Source organism: Carlito syrichta, unplaced genomic scaffold, assembly GCF_000164805.1.
Source record: "Carlito syrichta isolate Samal-C Ts95f unplaced genomic scaffold, Tarsius_syrichta-2.0.1 Scaffold311867, whole genome shotgun sequence".
Taxonomy (NCBI): Eukaryota; Metazoa; Chordata; class Mammalia; order Primates; family Tarsiidae; genus Carlito; species Carlito syrichta.
The window spans coordinates 81,766-109,053 of NW_007255963.1; the positions used below are offsets into that span (position 1 = coordinate 81,766).

At 36.9% G+C, this 27,288-nt stretch overlaps 1 protein-coding gene and 1 pseudogene across 5 annotated transcripts in view; both read right to left on the reverse strand.

The window, feature by feature from the left end:
- The window catches only part of KIDINS220 (kinase D interacting substrate 220), a 118,396-nt gene that overhangs the window by 16,628 nt on the left and 74,480 nt on the right, over positions 1 to 27,288 (reverse strand). For 4 of the 5 annotated variants that reach the window (XM_021718150.1, XM_021718149.1, XM_008069218.2 and 1 more), the window contains exons 23-24: positions 12,587 to 12,765; positions 11,099 to 11,325 (exon numbers count right to left, since the gene is read on the reverse strand). In XM_021718150.1, coding sequence (XP_021573825.1) covers positions 11,099 to 11,325; positions 12,587 to 12,765 — 406 coding nt within the window. Of the gene's footprint in view, positions 1 to 7,767; positions 7,825 to 8,889; positions 9,004 to 11,098; positions 11,326 to 12,586; positions 12,766 to 27,288 lie in introns of all 5 variants that reach the window. The other variant, XM_021718147.1, reaches the window with a different exon arrangement.
- LOC110596639 lies at positions 17,649 to 18,218 on the reverse strand (annotated as a pseudogene).

Below are 27,288 nucleotides of genomic sequence, written 5' to 3' on the forward strand. Positions count from 1 at the left end.
CACTAGTAAATATTACAATGTACCAATCGATACCATGCAAACAGTCATGTACTTTACCAACTAGATTACAATACTTCTATGATTGTCTTAAAGATAATTTTCAAGGAAGAATTAACAAGGTGAGGAGTAGAATTTCATGCAACAAATTCAGCTACAGAACAACAATCCTTAATTTTACTGTCCGTATTCTTTTTTTTTTTTGAGTTGGAGTCTCACTCTGTCGCCCAGACTGGAGTACAGTGGCCACTCCCAGCCACCGCAGCCTCGACCTGCTGGGCTCCGGCGATCCTTCTCTGCCTCAGTCTTCCAAGTAGCTGGAACTACAGGCAGTGCTACCACACCTGGCTGATTTTTTGATTTATTAGATAGTAGAGATGAGGTCTCGCTGCCCAGGTGGGTCACGAACCCGTGGGCTCAGGCAATCCACTCACCTCAGCCTCCCAAAGGCGTGGGATTACAGGCTGAGCCACCGAGCCCGGCTTGTATTTTTCTTTAGGTCTAAAACTATTTTAAAGTAAAAAGCTGATTTTAAAAAGTCCCCAATGAACTCCATTTTTGGTTGTGCTAAAAAGAACAAATACAGAGGCAACCCCTTCGGGTCCCTTCCCGCTGTGGGAGCTTTTCTGTCCTTTCAATAAATCCTGCTTTCTAAAAGAGAAAAGAAAAAAAAAGAACAAGTATAATAAACATGGACCAGATTAACTTTGTCAGCTTTGGGGGGTATTTTATTTCTCTGGGGAGTCTGAGAATTCGGCAACAGTGACATGTTAATAAAGATGCCAGTCTTCTCCTTTAAAGTAAAAAATGCCACAGGATGCTACTTTTATAAACTTTTAAAACTTCTACTTTAAATAATATTTTGTCCTTCATAGGGGATTATACAGAATATATATATTACCTTTGAATGACTCTTACAAACTTTAAAGAAAAGACAGACACACACGAACATAATATCTTTATAATTCTATCAAAACTAGAGTTTGACTCTTGATAACTTATAAGTCGGGCTTTATATAAGGGGAAAATTTTATCAATGAAAATGTGCTATACTTCTTTGAATAAAGGAGAAATGGTAATTATCTGGCAGGTCTTTTCTAAAATAGTCATATGTAATAAAATTATTTTGGAACCAAATGAACTTTATAACCAAAAAAAAAATTTTTGGAGACAAATCTCATAAAAGAAAAGCATACAAAAGTCATAAGAGAAAAAGCAAAAAGCATATTCAATAATTCAGTTGGTAAATTCTTAATATAAACTAAGTGTATAGCATATTATTTTGAGAATACATAGAACAGTTCCAGTGATAATACTTCAATGTTTACCATGCATTCTTACTTGAAATTTACCTGTTATAAGTCAAGAACAGTAACTTCCACATAAGATTTTTAAATCAGAATTTATTTTTTTTTAAAAAAGAACATTTTCTAATTCAGAAAACTGAATGCAGAAAAATATTAGTTTTTTTAAACTGTTAAACTTCAAAATGCACATAAATCAATTTCTCCAGGTAACAGTAAAGCTGGAAAAATACTGACATGACTTTAAGGTAATGATATCATTGTATGTTGTTAAGCAGATTAAAACTACACACAGAAACATCATCATCTTTGATAAATTTGTTAAGTAAGCTCAGAACTGATCAGCCAGAAATGAGTGCCATGCAATGGCTGGAAGCAACTAGTAAAATAAACCAGAGGCACCAAAATGAGCACAGATTTATAAACAGCCCAGCATGAAGTTGTCAGTGGTTGCTTCTAGCAGTCTAATAAGAAAAGCGAGTAAGATTCACTGAGAGTTTCTGTACCTGTCTCTGTTTGTTAAACCCAGAGTCACACGGCTTTAAGGAAGGAATAAAACAGAGTGAAGGACAAGAGCGTAAAGGAAAACATCAAATACACACGTCTAAATATATAATATGCACAGGCAGACCTCTGCCATTCCTCTTAATGCCTCTTTACTTTGAAAAGCGCACCTGACAGCAACACAGAGCAAGGGGCACATGTGAGCACACATTAAAATAGTTTAATTTCATTAAGAGGTGTGTGGTAATTTAAAAGTTTTACTCTCAAAATTTATATTTTTTGTATCAAAAGAAGAAATCATGAGCCACACAGTTAATGAGAAAATCAGTTAAATCAAATTTGCTATGAAAAAATATTCCTACTACACATGTTTAAAATTAATTTAAGAACATTTAATAATAAGGGTTAATTACTTGAACTAACACATAAGCATTCATAAAATGAAATATATAGCCACACTATAGGGTCATGTTCAGATATACATTTTCAAGTTTGGGCATATGGCATATAACAGATGCATTAAAATACCATTTCATAATAAAGGCCTTAAGAGCCTTAAAGCTCAAGAAATCATACGCATAACAGGAAAAAAACTTGCATGCTTTGATGAACATAACTGCATCAGTGAGGCAGATTTTTCAAAAGACTAATCCAAACAGTCATTGCTGTCAATTATTTTTCTGTATTTATTAGATTGGTGGCAAATATTCTCAAAATGCTTAAAATGATCTAGATAGAGATAACTGAAAATACTGTATCCAAGCTAATTTACAATACTGTTTTAGTACAATAAATGGCAGGGCTGTGCTAGCCTAATGTCAGATGTCTATCTTTTAACATCTTCAATCTCTGCAGTGCTGTGTGGAAACCCCTTTTTCTAATTTACATTATCAACCTTAAAATAAATAGGCTTTTTAAAGGTTACTATATATAGCAAAGACTTGAAAAAATATCATAACAGAAGTGCTAATGAAATTACAGTTTATTGTAAGACACCCACAAGAGGAAACTATTGTTAATCTACTAAAAAATGTAACTTACTCTTCAAACCATTTGAGAAATATTATGCAAAGTTGATAGATAAGGCTTAACACTACGTTTAATGGGCAAGTACTAAACAACTGCAATTAACATAATTTTGGTATTTTTAAACTTTTTTTTATTGAGTCAGGGTCTTACTCTGTTTCCCAGGCTGTAGTGCAGAGGCACGATTACGGCTCACCACATTCTCCAACTCGTGGGCTCAAGTGATCCTCTTGCATCAGCCTCCTGAGTAGCTGGGTCTACAGGCATGCACTACCACACCTGCATTTTTTTTTCAATTTTTTGTAGAGATGAGGTCTCACTATGTTGCCCAGGCTGGTCTTGGACTCCTGGGTTCAAGCAATCCCGTTACCTGCACCTCCCAAAGTGCTGGGGTTACAGGCTTAAGCCATTGTTTCCTTTTAACTGTACTCTAGGATTTTATCACATCACTGTAATAACATTTCTGTGAAAATATCCCAAGCTATTTAGTTGAAATTTATTAATTATTTAGGAGAAAAGTCTTGAGTTGAAATTTGAAAGACTTTCAAGCGAAGTGAATCAATTTTTCACTATACTCTAATAAAAGGAAAAAGTGGACTGATACTTTTCCAAATTTAAACAGAACACTAAAAATCTACTTATTAAATGCTTTAAGAAATACGAATGATGTTCAAGCTGGTAGAAGCTACTTCGAGGAGTCACTGAGGGTGACACGGATTACCTTTCCCACGTCTGTAGTCTAAACAAAACCTAAAACACCCCTACCTTCTTACCAGAGGCATCTTTAACTTGTCCAAGTCTTCTACTGAACATGAGAGACATTTTGGTTTAGACACATACTTGTTTGAAAACAGTGTGTAAGTTCTAAACCAGTGGTGGAAATAAAAATTATCTGTAAGTGAGCCCATCTTTTTTTAAACTTTTTACTTGGTCACTCCATCAATGAATCTTGTTTAATGAAAACCAATTATTTTCATTTTTAATGCCTTTATTAATTCAATAGTTTTCAACAATCTCTGAAGGTAAAGGTAACAGCACAATGGAAACACTGATACAGTATTAACACTACCCTTGCAATTCTGAAGTTCTTTAAAATTAAACTTTGTGTTGATTACTGACAGATCTTTTCAAAAAAGTATTAAAGTGACCGAAATAAAGGTGCCTAAAGGAATAAGCAAACAAGCTCCGTGAGGTGGGAATTAACCTGTTTTGTTCTAGGGCTGTAACCCACTAGAGGAGTGCCTCTTACACTCAACAAATGTTCCTCAAACCAATAAATGATCACACAGGTATCTGCAGCACTCAATGCTAAGCAATCCAGGGAAAGATGAAAGGGTGAAGATGCTATATCATTCCTTCTTTGAATAAATGCCTTTCTTTTCTTACTTTTATTTTTATTTTTTATTTTTTGAGTAGGAGTCTTACTCTAATACCCAGGCTAGAGAGCAGTGGCACACAACTCATGGCCACTGCAGCCTTAACCTGCTGGGCTCAGGCAATCCTTCTGCTGTCAGCCTTCCAAGAAGCTAGAGCTACAGGCGTGCGCTCCCACACCTGGCTGATTTTTTAATTTATTGTAGAGATGAGGTTTCACCAAGTTGCCCAGGCTGGTCTCGAACCCCCAGGCTCAGGCAATCCTCTCACCTTGGCCTCCTAAAGTGCTGAGATTACAGGTTGAGCCACCGCGCCTGGCCTATTATTCGCTTTCTTTCTTTTTTATTATTATTATTGTAGAGACGAGGTCTCACCAAGTTGCCTGGGCTGGTCTCGAACCGCTGAGCTCATGCAATCCTCTCGCCTCAGCCTCCCAAAATACTGGGATTACAGGGTTGAGCCACCGGCCCAGTTGAATAAACGTTTTTCAATGAAACACACTCAAGTTACCACCCGAAGCAGCAGACCTTAAGTTACAAGAGACTACAGAACTCTTATGAACAACTATTGAGACAACACAAACAACAGAGAATCAGAGGGGCTAAGAAATCTGTTCAAGGCAAAGAGCTCATCAATCTCCAGGGTCTACTCAACTCAAAAGACCAAGTACTTGACAAAGGCACAAAGAGGGGCAGGGTGCAGAGTGTGGTGCTGACCATCACGGTCTATGAGATAGGATGCGTGGATTAACTCCCCTCCTCTGCCCCGCAGGTAGCCTCACAAGTTTCATTTGTCCACAGGGAGGTTGGATGAGACCCTGGGATCTCAGTGCTCTCTGGGAGAGCCTCAGGAGGAAGGCGAGTGCAAGGGGACCAGGCTTCTACTTTCACTGGTTTTATAAACTGAAGTTCTGACCAAGATTTCAATTCTAAAAAAGGCTTCTGTGCTTTAAAAGTTTGGAAGACACTAATCCTTTCTAGCCTTAATATTCTGGGGAGTGTAATTTGAGGCTAGTGCTAATGTTTTTTTTTCCAGTTTCACAAAATTTGGCATATATTTTTTCACTCTTATAAAATTATAAGGGAAGAAAAAAGCCAGCAAGGAGGTTTATATTTTAAATCCTCACCTTTATGAAACACTTGACTGTATCTATAATTTCCCTGATAAGTCCTTGTCTGGATTTCACAAGCTACAATCACTACAATGCTCCTTAATGTGAGAAAACCCAATTATTTTCATAAAGATCTGCTTTATAAAGGTGTATCAGAAATTCCTTATAGTAAAAAATGATGGGACCACCTATATTTTGAAAATACTATAGCTGGTTAACCCCTTATGGTCTGGCTTTTTAAAAACACATTATTCACCTGGGCAACTTGGCGAGACCTCATCTCTACAATCAAAAAATCAGCCAGGCATGGTAGCGCGTGCCTGTAATTCCAGCTACTTGGAAGACTGAGGCAGAAGGATAGCTGGTACCCAGTGGGTCAAGGCTGCAGTGGCCGGGAGCGGCCACTGCACTCCAGTCTGGGTGACAGAGTGAGACTCCAACTGAAAAAAAAACAAAAAAAACCCCCCAAAAAACCTCACATTATCCTGTGACATGACAATTTGTCCAAAAACATTTACACAAATCCTGACTCATCCACAAGCAGCTCTTGTCGTCAAGCGTTGTGTAGGGGACAGTTGAATGAGGAGAGATGGAATCAATGGGCAGTGCTATTACTCCAGACATACAGAGAGTTTTCTTCTTCAGAACTGGAAAGCCTTTCCAGTCATTAAAGGCTAAACACTTCATTCTGTTTGATACTCTCTGTTGGTCCAGCTAAAAGTCCCTGACAATATTCTCATGTGCAGATTCTTCACATTTCCACCACTGCTTTCAATGTGGCAGAGAACTGTCTACTTATTTTTACTAGTCTGTCACAAAACAAATTTTACATGCTACTGTCATTGTTAATTTCTTAAAAGCAAAGGAAGCTTGGTAAGCATCTATTATTCACTATGCTAATCACAAAACTATCTTTTAATAAGTAAAAGTACAGCAAATAGTATGGTTATTTTACTAATGTCACTAACATATACAGAGCACCTTTACTGGGCTTCTAAACACATCTCAGGAATTGCATTATTTCCCCTTCTCCAAAAATTCATTTCAAACTTTGCCTAATGCTCCTTCACTGGTCCCTGAAAAAATCTAATGCCACCTTTTAATGACAAGTGTTTGACTACATTCTTGAGCATGGGAATAGCTACTATGTCAGCATGTCTATGTCATTAAGGCCATCAACATTCTTCACAGAATCTGATTTTCACTGAAAAGTTGCTGAGGACTTTTAGCTAAGAGAATTGCACTGCATGCATGAATCTATGTATTAAAGGCTTTCTGACCAAACTAAAAGTCATTCTTGCATACAGTGGTGATGAGCCATGGATTAAAGATTCCCTAGGCACCCAAATAGAATTATTGTGGTTTATTGTGTCTATCATCTGCAGATAATTGAAGTCACTCAAACACTCAGCTGAAATGTTAATGAATTAAAAAGAATCATCAACTCCTCAATGAAAGCACCAAAATAGTTCTCTTTTTCCCTCTTACTAACATTAACTCGAAGGAAATTTAAGTTTAACAACTATTGCCTATTCAAATGCATACTTTCAGTTAAAAATTACAGATAAGTTTAGGTTGTAATATTTCACCACATTAAATCTAACCACTATGCCACATTTCAGCACAACTTTAAACTGACCAAATTTACATGGGTATAACATTCTGTAAATAAAACCACCAAGGTTAAAATACAAACTGGGTTCTTAAATTCCACACTGACTAAATGAAGATTTTCAAGGCTCATCACAGACTTATCTCCTAAGCACAAAGTCTTGAATAATAATTTAGGAGTGACTGACTTCTGCTATAAGTTTTTTTTTCCTCTTAAATATACCTTAAGGTGTTGGTCAAAAAAAAAAAAAATAGTTAAATAATTCCTTTTACTTGATTAGCAAGCTCTGTGTTTACTTGGAAATTTTATTTTAGTAAGTACACATATGCAGCCAAGTAGTACTGCACAAAGGCTTACACTAAGTCTTCACTAGCTGTGGACACCTAAAGATGCACTTTTAGTCTATACCATCTAGCCCAGAATGTCTTCTGGTAACCTCAAGAGTGATGCTGGATATTTAAAAAAAAATTCTACGTGTATAAAACCAACTATGACAATAAAAACAGTCAAAGATGAAACTAGAGCTCACACTAAGGAATAAGTACCATCAACTGAACATTCCTGATGCCCGTTAGAAAAAGCCTTTCCTTACTGGAATAAGAATCCATCCCATGTCATTGAAAAAGGGGAAAAGCAGAAGGAAATAAAAGGGGAAGTTAAACATCAGCTTTTAAATCAATTCACGAACTATAGTTATTAGTGTTCAGCTACTCTACACTAGCTCCCATCACACGACAAATGCAGAGTTAGTGAGCTGCTGTCATCACAATCAAGACCAGCGTTACTGCTGCAGAAGCAATGAAATGCCAACAATCCACACCACAGGATGACTCCATTACCCTCGAGGAGTCTGTGGGTGAAGAAAGCCCCTCAGCAGCATCCTCCTTGATAACTTCCTACCAACACAAAACAGGAGAGTGTGGATGAAAAGGGGAAGACATGAGCCAAACTATGAAGATGAATGAACATGATGTTAAAATAATAATCCATAACACTGAAACACTAGATGTGATTTCCCTTCACAACATTAAAAAATATAAATAGCAGTGTAAGTTCTATAGCTTTTTGTTTCCTAATTTATACAAATATATTAATAAGAAGTTTCTTTTTTAAAATGTTAGTTAAACTAAGTTTATCACAAGGAACCCCTAATATTTTGGACACAAATACCTTTTGTTTTGGATGAATTATATTCAATAGCACACTGAAAGAATTTCCCTTATCCTGTTTAATTTCTGCTATTAGATTGAAATGTTGCCAGGCACGGTGACTCATACCTGTAATCCCAGCACTTTGAGAGGCAGAGATGAGAGGACTGCCTGAGTCCAGGGGTTCAAGACCAGCCTGGGCAACTTAGCAAGACCTCACCTCTTCAATATAACAAAAAATTAGCTGGGTATAGTGGCATGTGCCTGTGGTTCCAGCTACTTGGAAGGCTGAGGTGGAAGGATGGCCTGAGCCCAGCAGGTCAAGACTGTAGTGGCTGTGAGTGTGCCACTGCACTCCAGCCTGGAAGGCAGTGAGACTCCGACTCAAAAAAAAAAAATATATATATATATATATTGAAATGTTCTTTCAATACATCCTCAATTTTTGAATGTCATGGTGCTAATATATATTCACAGATACTGTATATGTATGTCCTTTAGGGAGATATTAGAAATTAGTAGATGTAAAGGTTTAGTTTTAAAAGTTTTGGTGACAAACACTATATTACAAGCTAAAAATCTCTGGTTGTGAACAGGTCAACATTTACACACTGAGACTGCTAGTCATTTTCCTTCCACAGATATTTACAGAATGAGAACAAATACATTTTATGTTAGTAATAGTTTATGTTTCTTAAAACTATTTATAAAGTAAGTTGCACTCTTTTACTACCAAAAGGAAATAACCAAACTTCTAATGCTATCTATGCTTATTATTAGATTAATATGTTAGTTACCCTTTTAAATACTTACTAGGCCATTGTTCTGATCTCTGGGCAAACTCGTTTTTACTGATGGACGTGAGATGAGATGTTGGGAACCGCCAGGGTAATACCTTGGCGTGTAAAGGTATGGGGCAAAGAATGGCTATGGAGAAACACGTAACAAAAAAAGGGGGTAAACAATTACAGAAATAAAAATGTAATGAGATTTATCAAATGAAACTAACCAATAACATATAACTTCAAATATTTTAAGGCAAGTGTCAGAAACAAAAGAAAAAAAAAGCCTCACTCATATTTTTTATCAAATCCAAACTTAAGGCATATAATCTACATTTTTATATTATTCATTTAATATAAGTTTTTTTCTTAAAAGCAACTAAAGTTTTACACCATACAATTTGACACCAAACAATTTGACACATTTAATATGTTTACAAGTTTACCATGTGTCAGGTTCTAAATGATTTACCAATATTAACTTAAAATATCTTTAAAAGAAGCTGACTAGAATCTTAACATTATTCCTTACAAAAGAAATTGCCTAAAGAAGACTGAACAAAGTCTGGATTACATGAGAACACACCAAAAACAGGCTGGATTACATGAATACCCCAGCACGGACTCCAAAAATAGTGTTACTCTAAGTTCCTAGAGTTTACCTCAATCTTACACCCTGGAGTTTATTTTATACCCTAAGTAAGCAAACGTATCTTTAAAACACAGGTAGGGAATCTTCTGTGTACTTGAGATTTGTAACTATAGCATGCATTTGTAACCAGCTTCATATAAACAGGAGACATCAGGTTATCTAGGCTAAACACATAGACTGCAGGTCACTGGGTCTCATTACACGAAGGCAGCATCTTCCCCACCTTTTTTCCTTCTGCCAGTTTGGAAGAAATATTCTGCTTTTAACTTCAAGGCTAAAAACCTCAAATAATTACAGCAAAAAAGTAAGACTTAAATACAAGAGAAACTTTTTAAAGCTTTACAAATAATAAAATACTATTAAAGCACTATCACATTACTGCTAATCATGAAATTAGTGGACATAATAATCCCAGCCTAGATGGAAATCTTATATTTTTTTTAAACTTCTTGTTTTCAAAATTTCAACTGGCATCAGTGAGTTATTTTATGTAAACTTACAGCAGATTTTAAGACTGGTAAATAGAAACCTGCATCTAACACTGCCCATCACACAGTTACATTTTACAAGGGCAGAATATACTATAAAATGCTATTATTCCACCTTTGTCTCCTTGTCTGAATAGAAAAACAGACTAACACTCCCATGGCCTCTATGAACAAGTACCTAATTACTTGCATGGCCAACATTTTCCAAAAACTGAAAATTTACTTTAAATTCTGGAATTCCTTCTTTGACACATTTATTCCAAACTCTTTCTTGTCAGCTCATATCAAATTTATTTAGGCAGGCAGTTGGCTTCTGTGAATACTAGTTCCTATGTTTCTCAAACAAGAGGGAGATGACAAAATTAAGAAATTGCAATGGATCTTAGAGTACAGTCCCAGAAAACATAATACCAGGTTCATGTTCCATTTTTCTATGGGAAGTATTAGTATTAAAGGTGAGTAAGCTGAGAGTACAGCTTGGGCCTACTGAACATGACAGGGTCTAAATACCACTGATAAGTAACTATGCTTTCCATCTGTTTATCTAGGAAATTGTTATACTTCAATTAAGTAAGCAGTTACACACGACTGAAGATAACTTGAAATAAAACTTTAAAAATGGGCTATGGTATTATTATTTGGTAAAAACATCTGAGTTCTATAAGCAGTACCTTTCCATTATTAACTAATATTTTAAAAACACAGAACATATTAAGTATAGGTTTACTAAACTACTCTGGGAATTTAAGTTTATCATTGTTTTCAATGCTAATACAAACTATCATATAGGATATAACAAATGAAGTATTTATCTAGACACAAAGAAACAGATTTCTCTGAAACACAGAATAGTTACTGTTGACCCTGTGGAGTTCATTTTCTTATCAAGAAAATAAATAAAAACTGTTCAGACATTCTTGAGATTAGAACACATTAAAATTCTAAATTCTTTTGATTTTTAAAAAAATCATATACTTTACATTTTTCCTATTTTAAAGCCAAAGTATAGTTTAAAAACAATAATAGAATCCACAAGCAGAAAACTTCTGAGATTTCCCAGGACCTAGGTCTTCCAAAAAGAGCTGCTTCCAACTGCTTACCCGGTTGTAGAAGGGATGCTGAGGGCCCGTCATGCCGCTGTAGTAGCTGCTGTGAGGCTGCGGTGACACCACCCCACCTGCGAAAGGCCCGTTGAAAGACGTGGATGAGGAACACACTGACGGGGGCTGGCTGTACCCTGACGGTGCCCTGGGAGGAGCTTCATGCAGGGGGAGCGGGGGATACGCCAGCCCTCCAATGCTGATCTGCTCTCTGGCAGCACGGACATCTGAAAGAGTCAAACAGACCCCAGAAGGCAAGAGAAAACAGAAAGTCAGAAATTAGTCCAATGATCAGACACTTCTTTAGTTACTCGACAGAGACATAATTCTGTCACTCTTGCCTGGGATTCCAATGGGATGCAAGAAGGTAGGAAATCTTGAATACTCTATAAACCTTTTAGAGAGAAAAACCCAACTACTTTGCATAAAAGCATTTTTCACCAACATTTCAAAAGTCACCAATGTTGAGATTCTTCTCTTCAGTAATCAGAATGATTAATTTTTCTCTGACTTTTGAAGGATGTGTTTATTTGTGATATTCTAACAATTCTTATGATATACCTTTATACATAACAGGTACTTAAGAAAACAGTGCAGAAGTAATTTAAAGCAGCCTCTTCCTAATTTTGAAATGCTCAACAGAGAGTGAGGGGAGCCACAGCATACAAAAGACAGAGTTTCATGTAGTTCTCTGTGTGTGTGCATGTGCACAAAGCAGCATCTCAAGAACTTAATTTATTCCAAAACCTTAAGTCACTATCTTCAAGTTCTTGTCTGCAAATTTAAGTTAGAATTTAAAAGTAATATAAAGATTTTCTCATTCCTCTGAACAGAGACCTTATTAAGAGCAAAAGAAGCCAAGCATGGTGGCTCATGCCTGTAGTCCGAACACTTTGGGAGGACAAGGTAGGAGGACTGTTTGAGCCCAGGGGTTCGAGACCAGCCTGGGCAACCTAGCAAGACCTCATCTCTACAAAGAATGTAAAAAAAATTAGCTGGGTGTGGTGGAGCATGCCTGTAGTCCCAGCTACTTGGGAGGCTGAAGCAGAAGGATCACCTGAGCCCAGGAGGTTGAGGCTATGGTGAGCTGTGATCATGCCACTACACTGCAGGCAGGGTAACACTGAGACCCCGACTCAAAACAAAACAAAACAAAAAAACCCAGAAGACTGGTGACAGGAAAATTACAATGGATTGACATCTTCAAGTCACAACTATATGTTAAGAGGAATCTGATTTGAAGTTTCAAAGTAGGAGGGGGTTGAGGGGGCCACAATAAAGTGAGTGTAACAAATAGCGTGTTCTTAACACTTCCCAAAGGATGTCAAGACTCCTAATCTTGAACTTTGTTAATTTTCCTGTGTAGTGCTTCATTAGACACTTCCAGGTTTTTCACAGAGCAGGAGACACTTACATGGCTAAATTAGAAACTGGAAAAAATCTGAGGACCTTAGAGATTAAAAAATCAAATTTTTCACTAATACCCACCTGCAATAATTTCCCGTAGTTTGGGGTCTAGGTTTACGGTGCAAGGCAAAAAGACTTTTACATCTCGAGCCACAAGAACTGGGGTCCTTGAAGATAAAAACACTTCAAAATTTCTTATATCTCCATCTATTTCAAGCAGAGGCTCAACATCTTTAGTAGTTGGAATATTCTTTGATATCCTTCAAATAAGAAATAATGAAAAAGGTCATTAATGTCACTATTAGAAATGCAAATTCTGTATGTAACCTAAAATGTGTTACTTATACAAACAATACATTACACATCTTGGTCTCACTTTTAAAAGCTTTTTTTAAAGAACAGAAAAAAGAAACCCCCAAATTGGTATAGTTACAACAAAAGGATAACAATACGTGAGGTCAGGATTATACTGCTATTGGTCGAAGGCAGGACTTAGGTTGGGGAAACAGGAAGAAAAGTGCCTATCCACTAGGTGTGTCACATACCAAGTGCTACCGCTCAGTGAAGACTGAATGAGTGATCTCTATATAGAGGAGGTCAGTGGGCCTCAGACAGACTAAACAGCCTGCCCAAAGTCACAACTAGGAAAGAGAATCTTACCGGTTCTGAAACCCATCTTTTTAAAATAGAATACCATGGTTTTCTTCTTTGCAAAGAAGAAATAAAGAAGAACTTTTAAATAAATTACACAAATTAGAACAAAGTTAGCATAGGCTTTCCTTTCTTTAAAAAAGGGCTTTATTTTCTATTGTAAAAGTAATAAATGCTTACTATATAAGACAGAAAAACAGACAGGAAAAAACACATGCTTAACCAATCAGACATAACACCGTATAGTGTGTCACTCAGTCTTTTAATATGCAGACTCTTTTACATATTTGAGTTTAAGCAGTATATAAACAATTTGTATCAGGCAGAGATGCCTGAATGCAAAAATAAATAATAGTCATTCATTTAAAAATACTTATTAAACACTACTATAAGATTGTCATATTTGTAGGTCAAAATGGTCAAATGTTGACAATTCCTGATCTGAGGCAGTAAGCAAGAATGTATCACAGAGAGATAAAGGGATAGAAAATATGAAAAAGAAGTTAAAAGGAGGTAGATAGGAATACTGGAAATCACCCAAAAGTCCAGATAATGGACAGATAAACAATGGTGTATCCATAAAACAGAATACTACTCAGCATTAAAAAAAAAGAATGAACTATTGATAGAAGCAACATGGATGAGTTTCATAATAAACTATGATGAATAAAAATGTCCAGCCAATAAAGAGTACGCAGTTGTATGTTTTCGTATCTATAAAACTGAAAAATGTTAACCGTTCTAAAGTAACAAAGCAGGCCAGGGTTCCCCATGAAGTTGGGAATAAGGGGGAGGAGAGGGACAGGGAGGGTGTATGAAGGAAGTGTAGGAAACGATGGAAGGGAAGTGGCCATTCTCCTGACCATGGTGATGATTTCATGGTATTTATATCTATCAGACTTGTGAAACTATACAACTTAAATATGGCTGTCTATTTTATGTCAGTTATATCTCAAAAGGCTGCTTAAAATCACTGGAGATATCTTCAAAACACTCACTCCAATTTATTAAGATTATTAACTTTTGGATTGCAGGAAGTGTAGCAAATTTCAGGGAGCAGTCAGATTTTTATGTGTGTCAGAAAGTGAAATGGGAATCTTACTCTAATAGTAATAACAGTTACATTATTTTTTTGGACTAGCACTTTACGGCTCAGACCCAATACTTGGCTAGTAGCCAAGCATTAAAAATCATCTAAGAGAAAATCCAAAGAACAAAATTAGTAAACAAAAAAAGAATAGGGAACTGGTGAGAAAATAAGGAAAGCAATTTTATCTTAATTAATTTCATAAAGTCCCTTTATTGACTCATACACATGCAGAAACCAGAAAAGCCCTCTGAGATGGGATTACTTTTAATGAATTAAAATGGCATTCAGGTGGATTATTAAATATATTTATGAAATGGAAAATCTAGAGAATGCAAGTGGCCAAAATATCAGAGCTTAAACAGTTAAAAAGGTAGTTCATCTATTTCAGGAGTTTAACACAAAATACTAAGAGGAGAGGCTAGAAAGATTTAGATAAAAACACACAGCTGACAAGTCACATGAAACAAATTAACTGCATTTCCATGCCAGCTCTGCCTGAGCCTGAATGCGACAGTGTTCTCAGGACGACGAACAATGCTGCTGTTCAGAAGCCAACAGGCTGCTGCTGGCTTCCAGATTGAAGTCTCTATTCTAACCTTTTGAGCTCAATACATTAAACTCTTCTGCTGAAAGAGATATTTATGTAAATGATAATCTTTTGGCAGTGGGCCATCAAAATCATATGTGCCTTTATTTTTCAGATATTTTTCCAAAGGTTTACATTTAAAGAATTTAAGTAACTTCACTTTTCAATTAAGAGCGAATTTAAATTTCCAGTATTATGAATCATGTAAATTAAAGTTGCCAGCAGTTAAATGGCCCAGAGAAAGCATTATAAAACCTCAGGCATCAATGAGCTCCTAGTAAGTCAAAATGCAATTTCTTTCTATGCTACCAATCTAGTAATACTTGTTAATGCCAACATCAATGTAAGTTGCAAGCATTTTGATTATAAATGACAGTGGTTTATAGAAAGTCCATATTAATTCCTTGGCAGAAATTACATAAACTATTCATATCACTTCCATTCAAAATGAGGTTTTAAATTACATAAAAAATATTTCTATTTTAAATCAAAATATAAACAGGTTCTTAGAACATAACTTAGGAAGAAGGTGTCTCAAATACTTTCTACTGTGAATGCCCATTTATTAAATGCCCTCTATGCACAGAACACTTAGGGGATTCTGGGGGAAAGATGTAACACAGAGACCAAAAACAGCCACTCAGCATTACAGCCAAAAGGTCAAAAACAAAAGATAAAATGAAGTCAATTTTTATGCCCAGTGCTGTCTGTGGAAAGATAATCAAAAGCCTTAGAAGCCGCAGGAGCTAACTGCACTCTCTTCTCCCTCTTCACCCAGTCAATTCCTACCCGTCGTCGTCAGCACTCAGCGCACCTCCTCATCCTCAGAGAGGCTCCCGAGACCAGCTAATGCTCCTCCATGATAAGCCCTGGTGCACATATACTTTCTTTTTTCTTTTTTTTTTGAGTTGGAGTCTCACTTTGCCCCCAGGCTGAACACTCATGGCCACCCCAGCGTCGACCTGCTGAGCTCAGGTGATCCTTCCACCTCAGCTTTCCAAGGCAGCCGGAACTACAGGCGCGTGCTACCAATACCCAGCTAATTTTTGATTTATTGTAGAGATGATGTCTCACCAAGTTGCCCAGGCTGGTCTTGAACCCCTGGGTTCAGGCAATCCTCTAGCCTCGGCTCCCCAAAGTGCAGGGATTACAGGCTTGAGCCACTGCGCCTGGCCACATATACTTTGTTGCATAACACGTATCACAACTGAAAGTTTATATCCATTAGTGGAATTATTTTCTTAATGTCTCTCTCCCCCTCTAGAATGCAAATTCCATTAAAACTGGGAACAAGTTTGGTTTTGTTCACCATTGTATTTCTAGTGCCTCACACAGAATACTGTCACAATCTTGTTGTGCAACAAATATTTGTAGAGTGAATAAATTAAGCCTACAAAAAAGTGTTCTTCCTAAAGAACTCTATTCTTTTGAAATAAAATAACTGTCAATTTAACATTTCTGATATTCACAAAACCTTGTGCTTGGTAAAGAGAAGACTGATCCATTTGGAGTTAATTTTTGTACATGGTGCAAGGTAATGGTCCAACTTCACTCTTCTGCATGTGGAAATCTAGCTGTCCAAGCATTATTTGTTGAAGAGACTAATTCTTTCCCCATTAAATGGACTTGACACCCTTGCCAAAACTCAACTGGCCACAGGTATATGGGTTTATTTTTAAACTTTCAATTCTATTCCATTGGTCTATATGTCTATCCTTATGCCACTGCCACACTGTTTTGATTCCTGTAGCATTATAATAGGTTTTGAAATTGAGAAGTGTGAGCCCTCCAACTTAGTTGTTCTTTTTCAAGATTGCTTTGGTTATTTGAGGTACCTTACAATTTCATATGAATTTGAGGACCAGCTTTCTTTTTCTGCAAAAAAGGCTATTAGAATTTTTATAGGGATTACAATGAATCTGTAGATCACTTTGGGTGTATTAACATCCTAATATTTAGTCTTTCTTTCATGAGAAAAGAATGTTTTCAAATTTATTTAGGAATTATTTGATTTCTTTTAGCATTTTTTGTTTTGTTTTGTTTTCCGTGTACAAGTCTTTAACCTCCTTGGTTAAATTTATTTCTAGGTATTTTCTTATTTTAGATGCTATTGTAAATAGAACTGCTTTCTTAATTTCCTTTCAGACTGTTCAGTTAAAGTATATAGAAACACAACATTTTTGCATGTTGATCTATGTCTGTACCCTGCAAACCTTGCTGATTTATTAGTTCTAGTAGCTTTCTTGTGGGTTCTTTGGGATTTTCTATATTTTCTATATACAGAATCATGCCATCTGTGATTCGAAATAATTTAATTCTTCCTTTCCAAACTGGATCATTTTATTTCTTTTTCTTGTCTAGTTGTGATGCCTAGAGCTTCTAGAACAATGTTGAATAGTGGTGACACCAGGTGTCTTAGTCAGCTCAGGCTGCTGTAACAGTATACTGTAGGTCAGGTATGGTGTCTCATGCCTGCAATCTCAACACCTGGGGAGGCTGAGGCAGGAGGATCACTTGAGGCTAGGAGCCTGGGTAACATAGTGAGACCTGTCTCTACAAAAGCATTTTTTTTTTAAATTGGCTGGGCATGGTGGTGCATGCCTGTAATCTCAGCTACTCTGGAGGTTAAGGTAGAAGGATCACCTGAGCCCAGAAGATAAGGCTGTGGTAAGCTGTGATCATGACACTGCACCCCAGCCTGGGTAACAGAGTAAGACCTTGATACACACACCCAAAAATGTTGCAGTCAGATCAGTATATGCCAACAGCCATATAGCTTTAACCTGCAGTCATAAGGCACACCTGTTCTCAAAGGGTTACATGATGCAGACTTCAGTTAAGAGGAGCAGAAGTGACTGAACTGCTGTTTGCTCTTTAATCTTAACTGCCCATTCCATTGACTCATGAGGGCCAGTGTCTTTGGTTGCTGAAGTTTTGAATATTAGCCATGCTCAGTCCTTTAAGGCAAGTGACCCAAGTGAACGTGTCACCTCTGAGGGAGTCATGGACTGTTCCATGTCCTGCTTATTTGCAAATGCCACTGAAATGGCTTTTCTCAGCTCTTCTTCCTTCAATATGGCAACTAACTCTAATTTGGAAATGCCAATTTGGTCTCAGTCACAACTGCCTTACTATGTAAATGACAGCATCTGTGTTTGAATAATAACATCTCTAGTATGGCTCTCTGTCTTCCTAAATCCCAGACGTGGAATTCAGTATGGTTTTTGTTTGTTACCATCTTAACATTAAATCCAATTGCAAGAATATCATCACTGACTTTTACCAACCTGCAATCTGTACAAAATTATGTTTTTTCTTGCTTTATCAAATCCCCAAATTAAAATTCTCATTTTCTGGGTTCCAAACAGATTTGAAAATATACTTGAGAAAAACCTACCATGATTAAACCCTGTTTGCCCTGGCCTCAGCAGCAACTCCTACTTGAGGCTTGGCTTCTAGCTCTGGTTCTGAGCCTAGACTTCCACATTGGACTAGTCAATTTTGTTGATCTTTTCTCAAAGAAACAACTTCTGGTTTCACTGCTTCTCTCTATTGTTATTCTAGTCTCTATTTTATTTCTTTCCACTCTAACCTTTATTATTTCCTTCCTTCTGCTAGCTCTGTATTTAATTTGTACTTTTTCTAGTTCCTCAAGGTATAAAGTTAGAGGATTAATTTAAGATCTTTCTTCTTTCTTAATGTAGGCATTTATGGCTACAAATTTCCCTCTGAACACTGCCTTTGCTGCATTCCATAATTTTTAATCATTCCTAAAGTTTTTATAAAAGTACTCTGATAACTATTCTATGAGTCACCTTTCATATCATCCCGGAAAGAACACTAGCCTTGGGGGTCAGCAAATAGATGCTTTCCTTGCATCTATTAATAAAAGTGTAAACAGCTGAAACTGTCCACATGCAGAAGATTGTGTTGAATGCACAACTCTCAAGGAAACAAGAACTTGCTGGGAGAGAAAACAAAGAGGCATCTATGCTTGTGTGGTGGTCACAGTGGATTCTCAAGACATGCAAACAGTGCTAGGTGTTCTCAATGACACTCACTTTTGAAAGCTACAAAAATCTGCTTGCATTTTATAGGCACCCAACTCAGTAACTACACCAGGAAACAGTAAGGAACTTGTGTACTCTGTATGCTGAATACATGATCATGACATACCTTCATGTATGTTTGTCTGTTTGCTTCTGGTTTTTTTTTATTTATTTTTTATTTGTTTTGAGTTGGAGTCTCACTCTGTCGCCCAGACTGGAGTGCAGTGGCCGCTCCCGGCCACTGCAGCCTGAACCTGCTGGGCTCCGGCGATCCTTCCGCTCAGACTTCCAAGTAGCTGGAACTACAGGCGCGTGCTACCACGCCTGGCTGATTTTTTGATTTATTGTAGAGATGAGGTCTCGAACCCACGGGCTCAGGCAATCCACTCACCTCGGCCTCCCAAAGTGCTGGGATTACAGGCTGAGCCACCAAGCCCGGCTTGCTTCCAGTTTTAAAAATGACATGTGCAAATATTTCCTGTGTTTGACTTTACATGTTTTTTTGTTTGTTTGTTTTGAATTGGAGTCTCACTCTGTTGTCCAGGCTAGAATGCAGTGGCATGCTCACGGCCACCCTAGTGTCGATCTGCTGGGTTTTGGCAATCCCTCAGCCTCAGTCTTCCAAGTAGTTGGAACTACAGGCACGCACTACCACCCCCGTCTAATTTTTGTTTTAATGTAGAGACGATGTCTCGTCAAGTTGCCCGGGCTGGTCTCAAATCTGCAGCCACAGGCAATCCACTTATCTTGGTCTCCCAAAGTGCTGGCATTACAGGCTAAGCCACTGAGTCCAGTAGATTTTTAAGAATAGTCTAATGAGGGTTAAAAAACGCAAATCATAAAAAACACTTGTCTATCATGCCACAGAAACTATTGGCAGAGCTGAACAATATTATTTTACTTTCTAGCAGAGCTCACTCTACATTTTTTAAAAAAAGTTATTTCCCACTGAGGGTGCATATTCCCAAGATTATCTATTTGGCCAAAACATCAGAGTCCAAGAATACTTTTTTATACAAATGGAGAAAACATGTAAGCATGTAACTTACAGAATAAAAAAAGTACATTTTTCAAATTCAGTAGACTGTTCTCACACACACAAGTTGTCTAACTGCAATTAGGTTTTAGTTAGACTTCAACTTGGTAGTACAAGAAAGGGTCCTCAGCAGCAGAGGTCCCACTCTGGCCACCAACACCTGGGGACACAACTCCATCTCCTCCAAGTTATGTTCACTCTTCCGGTTATAAGGCAGTGCTGCTGGCACAAACTTAATCATACGTTTCAGTTGCTCTTGCTTCTCGTTTGTGCATGAATAACAAATATGGTCAGAAACTGAAAATTTAACTAGGACTCGAAATAATGGGAGGAAAAAGTATATGGCCACAAAAATCCCATTCTTCATAGGTTAATGCACCTAACTGCTTTGATATAAAAGTATTCATACTCAAAACGAAACGAAGCTTAGTGAATCTACAGTGATGATTCCATTTGCCAATGTGTTCAACTGACTGGGAAACTTAGTATAACCAATGTCTGGGGGAAAAAATTTCCCATGGAAGCTATTATATAAGCTTACTATATTTTTATATGTTAGATGCTTTCCATTAAATGCAGCTTTGATAAAAGCAGTGATTTTTAGGGATAAAATGCAACTTGCCTGTATTCTGAGACAAAAGAGCACAGTATTTACTTACATGACTTTCCTTAAATCCAGACTTGATGTTTCTCTAAGATAACTTAGAGTAAGACACATAGGCTGCAGTGTTTGTCTATAAAGCAATGAGATTAATTTTTTAAAAGATACAACAAAGTTTAGTTAAAAGGCTGGGACACTTGCTAACTGTGGGTGATTTGAGACAAGGAATTTAACTTCTCAGAGTCCAGTTCCCCTGTTTCCAAGGGGCTCAGGTCGATCTCTCAAAGGGCCCTACAGACACTCCCCGTGCCACACTACACAGCAGATGCTCTTTTCTCTCAAAGCAATGAAATGCCTTGGTCTGCACAGAGATCAGAGGTGCCCTTCCATGTCTGAGCTCCCTTCGTTTTTGGTGTAAAAATGACAAACCTGAAGCATAATTCCACCTGGCTTTCAGGCTACAATTTTGATAACTACAGAGATGAGAAAGGATCAACAAGCAGGAAGGTAAAATATAAAAAGTTCAAAGAGGCATCTGCTTAGGCTCAACACAGTAATGATAAGCCATTTTCTTCGTTCATGTCTATCATGTAAAATACTATTCTGAGTATTGTAGATTCAGGGACTCTGATCCCTTTTCTTATACAAACTCTACCAGGAAAATATATGTTTAAAAGTCATAAAAAAATTAAGAGGGAAATTAAAAAGAACTAATATTTGTTGAATACCTACTGCCTGTGGTTCTCTGAGCCAAGTACTTTACCTAGTTCATCTAATTTCTCTCTCTCAGCATCCCATGAAGTGTTATTTCACATCTTAAAATAAGGATACTGAGGCATATTGAGATCAGTAGCTGGCCCAACAACTGCTGTAGTAGAGTGGAAACTCGCCCCTGCCTGCTTCAAATGCTGGCACCTGCTCACTACACCAGTTCAAATGGGGCCACAGCCATGGCTCAAAATCTTGCAATGATTTACATGCTTTTAACTCCTTAAAAATATAATAAAGGAAGAATGCTGTTACAGATTAAATTTTAACACCGAGAAAGAGATCAACATATAAGCCTGTGCAAATAACTCATCCCAGGTTTTTGTTTTAGTTTCCAATTTTTTTACTGACTTTTAAATACAGTTTCTCCTCCATCTTTGTGCACATATTTAAGCCCCTTCATCATCTTTTCAAAATCCAAACTAGCAATTTTCTGTTCACAAAATTATGCAAGCAAATATACGACACTACAGCCTACATACATAGATCATAAAAATAGTTAGATAAGTGCACGACATGACCCAGGTTGACAGGACCTCCTTGGAGAAACAGCATCCAACACTTCAAATAAGAAATGTGAGTAACTGTAAAATACTATTGGAGATTCCCCTATGAAGCAATATCCCCAATTAAACTTTTTTCAAGTTTCTGGGTCAGATTAACTGAACACAACCTGCCATTGCAAAGACAGTTCAAAAATTGGTAACATTTGCATCTACTTATGATGCAGGATTTTCTTGATGCTATAGTCCCAAAACTAACTAGAGAAACACATTAGATGTCTAAACCAATGCAAGATTGCAACAGTCATTCCCAACTTTTTGATAATATTCCTCAGAACAGCTCACTTTCTCATTAACTGAATTTGTTAGAAAATGTTATAATTTGGCCAGGCATGGTGGCTCATGCTTGTAATCCCAGCACTTTGGGAGGCCAAGGTGGAGAGATTGCTTAAACCCGGGAGATCAATACTAGCCTGGGCAACATAGTGAGACCTTGTCTCTACAAAAAAAAAAAAAAAATTAGAAAAATTAGCCAGGCATGGTGGAACATGCCTATAGTCTCTGCTACTTGGGGGCTGACTGCCTGAGCCCAGGAGGTCAAAGCTGTGGTAAGCTGTGATCGTGCCACTATACTTCAGCCTGGGCAACACAGAGAGACCCCCAACACAAAAATATTTAAAAAGGTAAAATTTTTTTAAATTTTAAAGATGTGTTGCCTAAAACAGCTAACAATTCAGGGTTAGGTATACAAATGTTCATTAGGCAATCCCGCCTCTCCCCAAAAAGGGTAAAATTTGAAACAATTAATTTATATTAATATAGCTTTATTTACTGGAACTCTGCATAAAATTTCATTTGGAAAAAGGTTTCCACTGGGAGTAAGAGTCTGAAAACAGTGCATTACAGCATGATGCCTACCCAGTTATAACCGTGTAAGTAATCAAATGATAGCAATTCAGATGACAAAACAATAATTTGAGCTTGAGTAATGAGGGAAGGCATCAGCAAAAAGGTAAAAGAGGCAAAATAATTCACAACTGACTCAATATAAAAATAGTATCTATCAAGAAAAAGCAAAGTATTCTTTTTGGCATCAAGAGTTTATACTATGATATTTAAAAATGTTCAGATGAAAGTAAATGATATCAAATTTTCTTAGCTGTTTTAGGCAACACTAGTAATAGCAAGCATTGCTACCAAATGATAAGCGTTGTCTATGTAATTGTTGCCATCAAGAAATCTAAAAATGTATCTATTAATCATATATAGAAAGCAAATGTTCAGTAATGAAACTGAATTACAGGTATAGAAAATGGAGGAGGCACCAAACTCAAAGTAAATCTATGAAAATGCTTTAAAGTCAAACTTTTACTCACAAGTTATCATAAAAGATTTAATAATTAATAAGTGCAGAACAAATCCTAAAATGCTTAGGATTTAATATTTTTAAGTCTAGGATTTAATATTTTTAAGTCTAAAAACAAATTTGTAAGCAGATTAATTTTTAAAAGCTCCTCATTTTTCATAGCCACCCTTTTCTCAAGTTACTTAAAAGAATTTTAGAGGCCAGGCTCCATGGCTCATGCCTGTAATGCCAACATCTTGGGAGGTCAAGACAGGAGGATTACTTGAGCCTAGGAGTTCATGGCCAGCCTAGGCAACATAGTGAGACTTTGTCTCTGCAAAAAATAAATTTAGCTAGGTGTGGTAGCACAGGCCTGTAGTCACAGCTACTCATCTAAGGTAGATGGATCACCTAGCCCAGGAGTTCAAGGCTGCAGTGAGCCATGATTGTGCCACTGCACTCCAGCCTAGGTGACAGAGTGAGACCTTGACTCAAAAGAAGAGGGAAAAAAATTTTTTTTAGGAGAAAAAGGTAGTGTTAAACTTAAAAAATACATCGTATGATTAGATAACCATTTACTTGTCTATGGTCATGATTAATAGGGATGACAAATGTCCTATAAAGACTTTTTTTAAAAAAAGTAAATTCAACCTTTCATTAAACTCTGTTTTTTGTTGTTTTTCTGCTATGGAAAGAGAAAAGTAAAATACATTACATATTATTTCTTCCCACATATGCTGATAATGTTTCTAGTGAAATACTCCCACCTTGTGGACTTCTTGAATATTGCTAACAAAAGCCATGTTCAACAGCATGGATTTAGATCAGCAACTCATGTTATCTTAGAATCTCAACTAGCTAGCATCTTTTTGTTATATATTACTTTTGTTTATTCTTTTATTTTGAAAAATCCTAAAAATATTTTGATTTAAAATTCTGAAATCACAAAACTTATGAAAAAATTAACTTCAGATAAAAGTTAGATGCCTGATCTCTAAAGGCATATTTGATTTTTGGGGTAAATTTGAATCCCTCGGTAACCCCCTCAGGTCCCTTCCCACTCTGGGAGTTTTTCTGTCCTCTCAATAAATTTAAGTTGCTGTCTCAACTTAAAAAAAATATTTGAATCCTTCAATAATCAGACTAGTTTTAAAAAATATTAATACACATAATACTGTTACTGTGTTTATTAAATATTGTAAACCTGCATAGGTAATGATTGTTTAATATATTAAACACACATTTTTTACATATTAAAAAATGTATTTTAGAGAAATCAACTTTATTTGTTTTCAAACCTTAGTTAATATACATGAGTTTTTCATAGTAAAGTTAGAAACACACAACTTTGTAACATTTCAGATATTTTCTTCTATATTTGCATAAAACACTGAAAATGATATGAAATTACAAGCTGAAAAATTATTTTTAAAAATAAATCTTATCCTTTTAAAAGCAAAAGAAAGCCTATTGAAAAAGCTATCTAGAAACAAATTATAGCCACTTAGTAGACCGCAAAAATGGTATAAAGGCTTAAATAAACAGATAGATGGGCCAGCTGATATCACAAAAAATTGATTTTTTATTTTACCTTTTTTTTAGTTAGAGTCTCGCCCTGATGACTAGGCTGGAGTGCAGTGGCACGATCATGGCTCCTCCACCTCTTGGGCTCAGGAAATCCTTCTGCCTTATCCTCTGGAGCAGTTGGGACTACAGGCATGTACCACCCACCCAGCTACTTTTTTTTTTTGTAGAGATGGAGTCTATGTTGCCTAGCCTTTTTTTCACACGCTTTCTGTATAAAACACACTTCAATTACTAGACACAATTAGAAGCATTTATTTGGGGTTTTATACAAGTTGATAAAAAGTTCACATTTTTAAACAAAAAAGATCAATTCAATATGCTAGAAAAATTTCTACCTACTGTAATATTTCCATTGACAAATAATAAATTATTCTAAATATTTATGGGTATATCAATGAAAAGGTGGATCAAATATATATGGAAATAAAAAAATTGTTTAGTTCTATATTCCTATTATCTCAAACCTACTGTGGACAGGCTGACTTCTAGAATAGGCCTGGGGAAGATCTACAGTCACAGCTGTGTGCTCTGAGACAACTCCCACTCTCTCCTCCTAGGGTTATAAGGACAGGTTGAGTATTCCTTATCTAAAATGCTTGGGACCAGAAATGTTCCAGATTTCAGATTTTTTCAGACTTGGGAATACGTGCAATACCAGTTGAGCATTCCTAATCTCAAAATCCAAAATCCAGATGCTCCAATGAGCATTTCCTTTGAGCATCATGTCAGCACTCAAAAAGTTTTAGTTTTGGGGCATTTTGGGTTTCAGATTTTCAGATTGGGAATAATCAACTTGATTAAATGTGATAATCTAGGGAAAGTGTTTAATCCAATGTGTCGCACATATTGAGGGCAAGTAATATACTATCCAGTACTTTTATTAGTCTGTGCCCAGCACATCATAAATTCTATAAATGTTTAACAAATGAACATAATGAAATGTTCAGTATAGCAAAAATGGAGTCATCTATGTAACACAGTCTTTTAAAACAATACTGACAAGTCTGTAGAAAGAAACTCAAATGCGAGGAACCTGCCTACAAGTCATCAATATGAAACAACCCCACCAGACCATGCATTCCTAAAAACTGTAAGAAACCTGAGCTCAACTCAGTTACAGGTAATACCTTTGAAAACAGTGCTGTGATTTTGGCATCACCTGACAAAAGGCAGGAACCTCTAAGTGTTAGGTAAAATATACAGTCACCATTCAGTCTATGTGTACCAAGACCTTGCTGTGTGCCTGGGATATACTGATACAATAACAAAAGAGACATTTTTGCCTACATTTAAAGACAAGGAATGAAGTGCCTGGATAGACAGACAATATGAGGCTTCTCATCTCCGATCCTCCCTTGACCCATGCCTTCCTCAGTCCAAACATCATCAGATTTCTTTATTCTTTCAGAAATACGCATTACTGCCTAAACACTAAGCAACTGTCTAGAAGCAAGGAAGTCAGCAATGTTCAAGCAAGTTACAGTTCGTGAAGTTTACAGTGTTATTCAGGAGACAGATATTAAAGAAGAAGCAATGTAAATACTTATAAGAGAGTAACTATGGCAGGTGCATCTAATAAAATCTTAGAGAATGGGGGTGCCTCGTTACTAAAGCCTTCCTAAGTAATAGCATTTAAGATGAGACCAGAAAAATGAGGTGGGAGAGAGGAAGGAGGGGTCGGAGAGAAGAGCATGTGGGAAGTTGGGAAGTAAGAGGGAGAAGGCGCTGGAGCCAGGTTGAGGACGCTGGGAACTCCAGCAGAAACCCAGCACCTACTCACGGATTTGGAGCAATTATCTCCCTTTGTCCTTCGAGCTCAACTGGATATGCAAACTTCCACTTTATAATGCCTATAAGTCAAATTCAGCATCAGTCTAAAAGCAACTATCAGTTGCTCTCCTGCCTATGACATCTTCCTATACCTTGCAGTCCTCAACACTGCAGACATCAGCTTTCATTCACTCTCAACCAGAGGTTTAAATGAAGGGGGCAGATCATGCAGTTGGCAGGTACAAGGAAAGAAAACAACTAAAAAATGATCCCAAAAGTTTGTATCAATTCATTGTTTTATTAAAACATAAAGAATAAAGTGAACCTAAGCAACAAGAAATTATTGCAGCAGGAGGGGCACACGGGTGAGTTCTATAATTCTTGCAGATGTTTAGAATAATGAATTAACTTTCTTCTAGTACCCTGCAACAAGACTGTAAATGAGGCTGTTTATTTCCTAGCTCTCTCATAGTCGTGGCATGCCACTATGTGACATTTGCTATCACTCATTTCACCTTGCTTTTTTTTTTTTTTAAAGAGATAGAGTCTTGCTGTATTGCTCAGTGATTTTCTTGCCCCCACCTCCAGAACAGCTGGGATTACAGGCACACGCCACCCTCTAAGCTCTGTCCCTCATTTCATCTTAACAGTGGGATAGCCATCTATTTCAGCACTAGTTTTTCTATCCAGGTTCCCCTTCCCAGCAAAAGAGTCTCAAACTATGCTCTCTTAGATCAACTCAGGTTAAGTTGCACTGATACAGCCAGATAATAGGCACTCCAGCCATCAGGGTAATG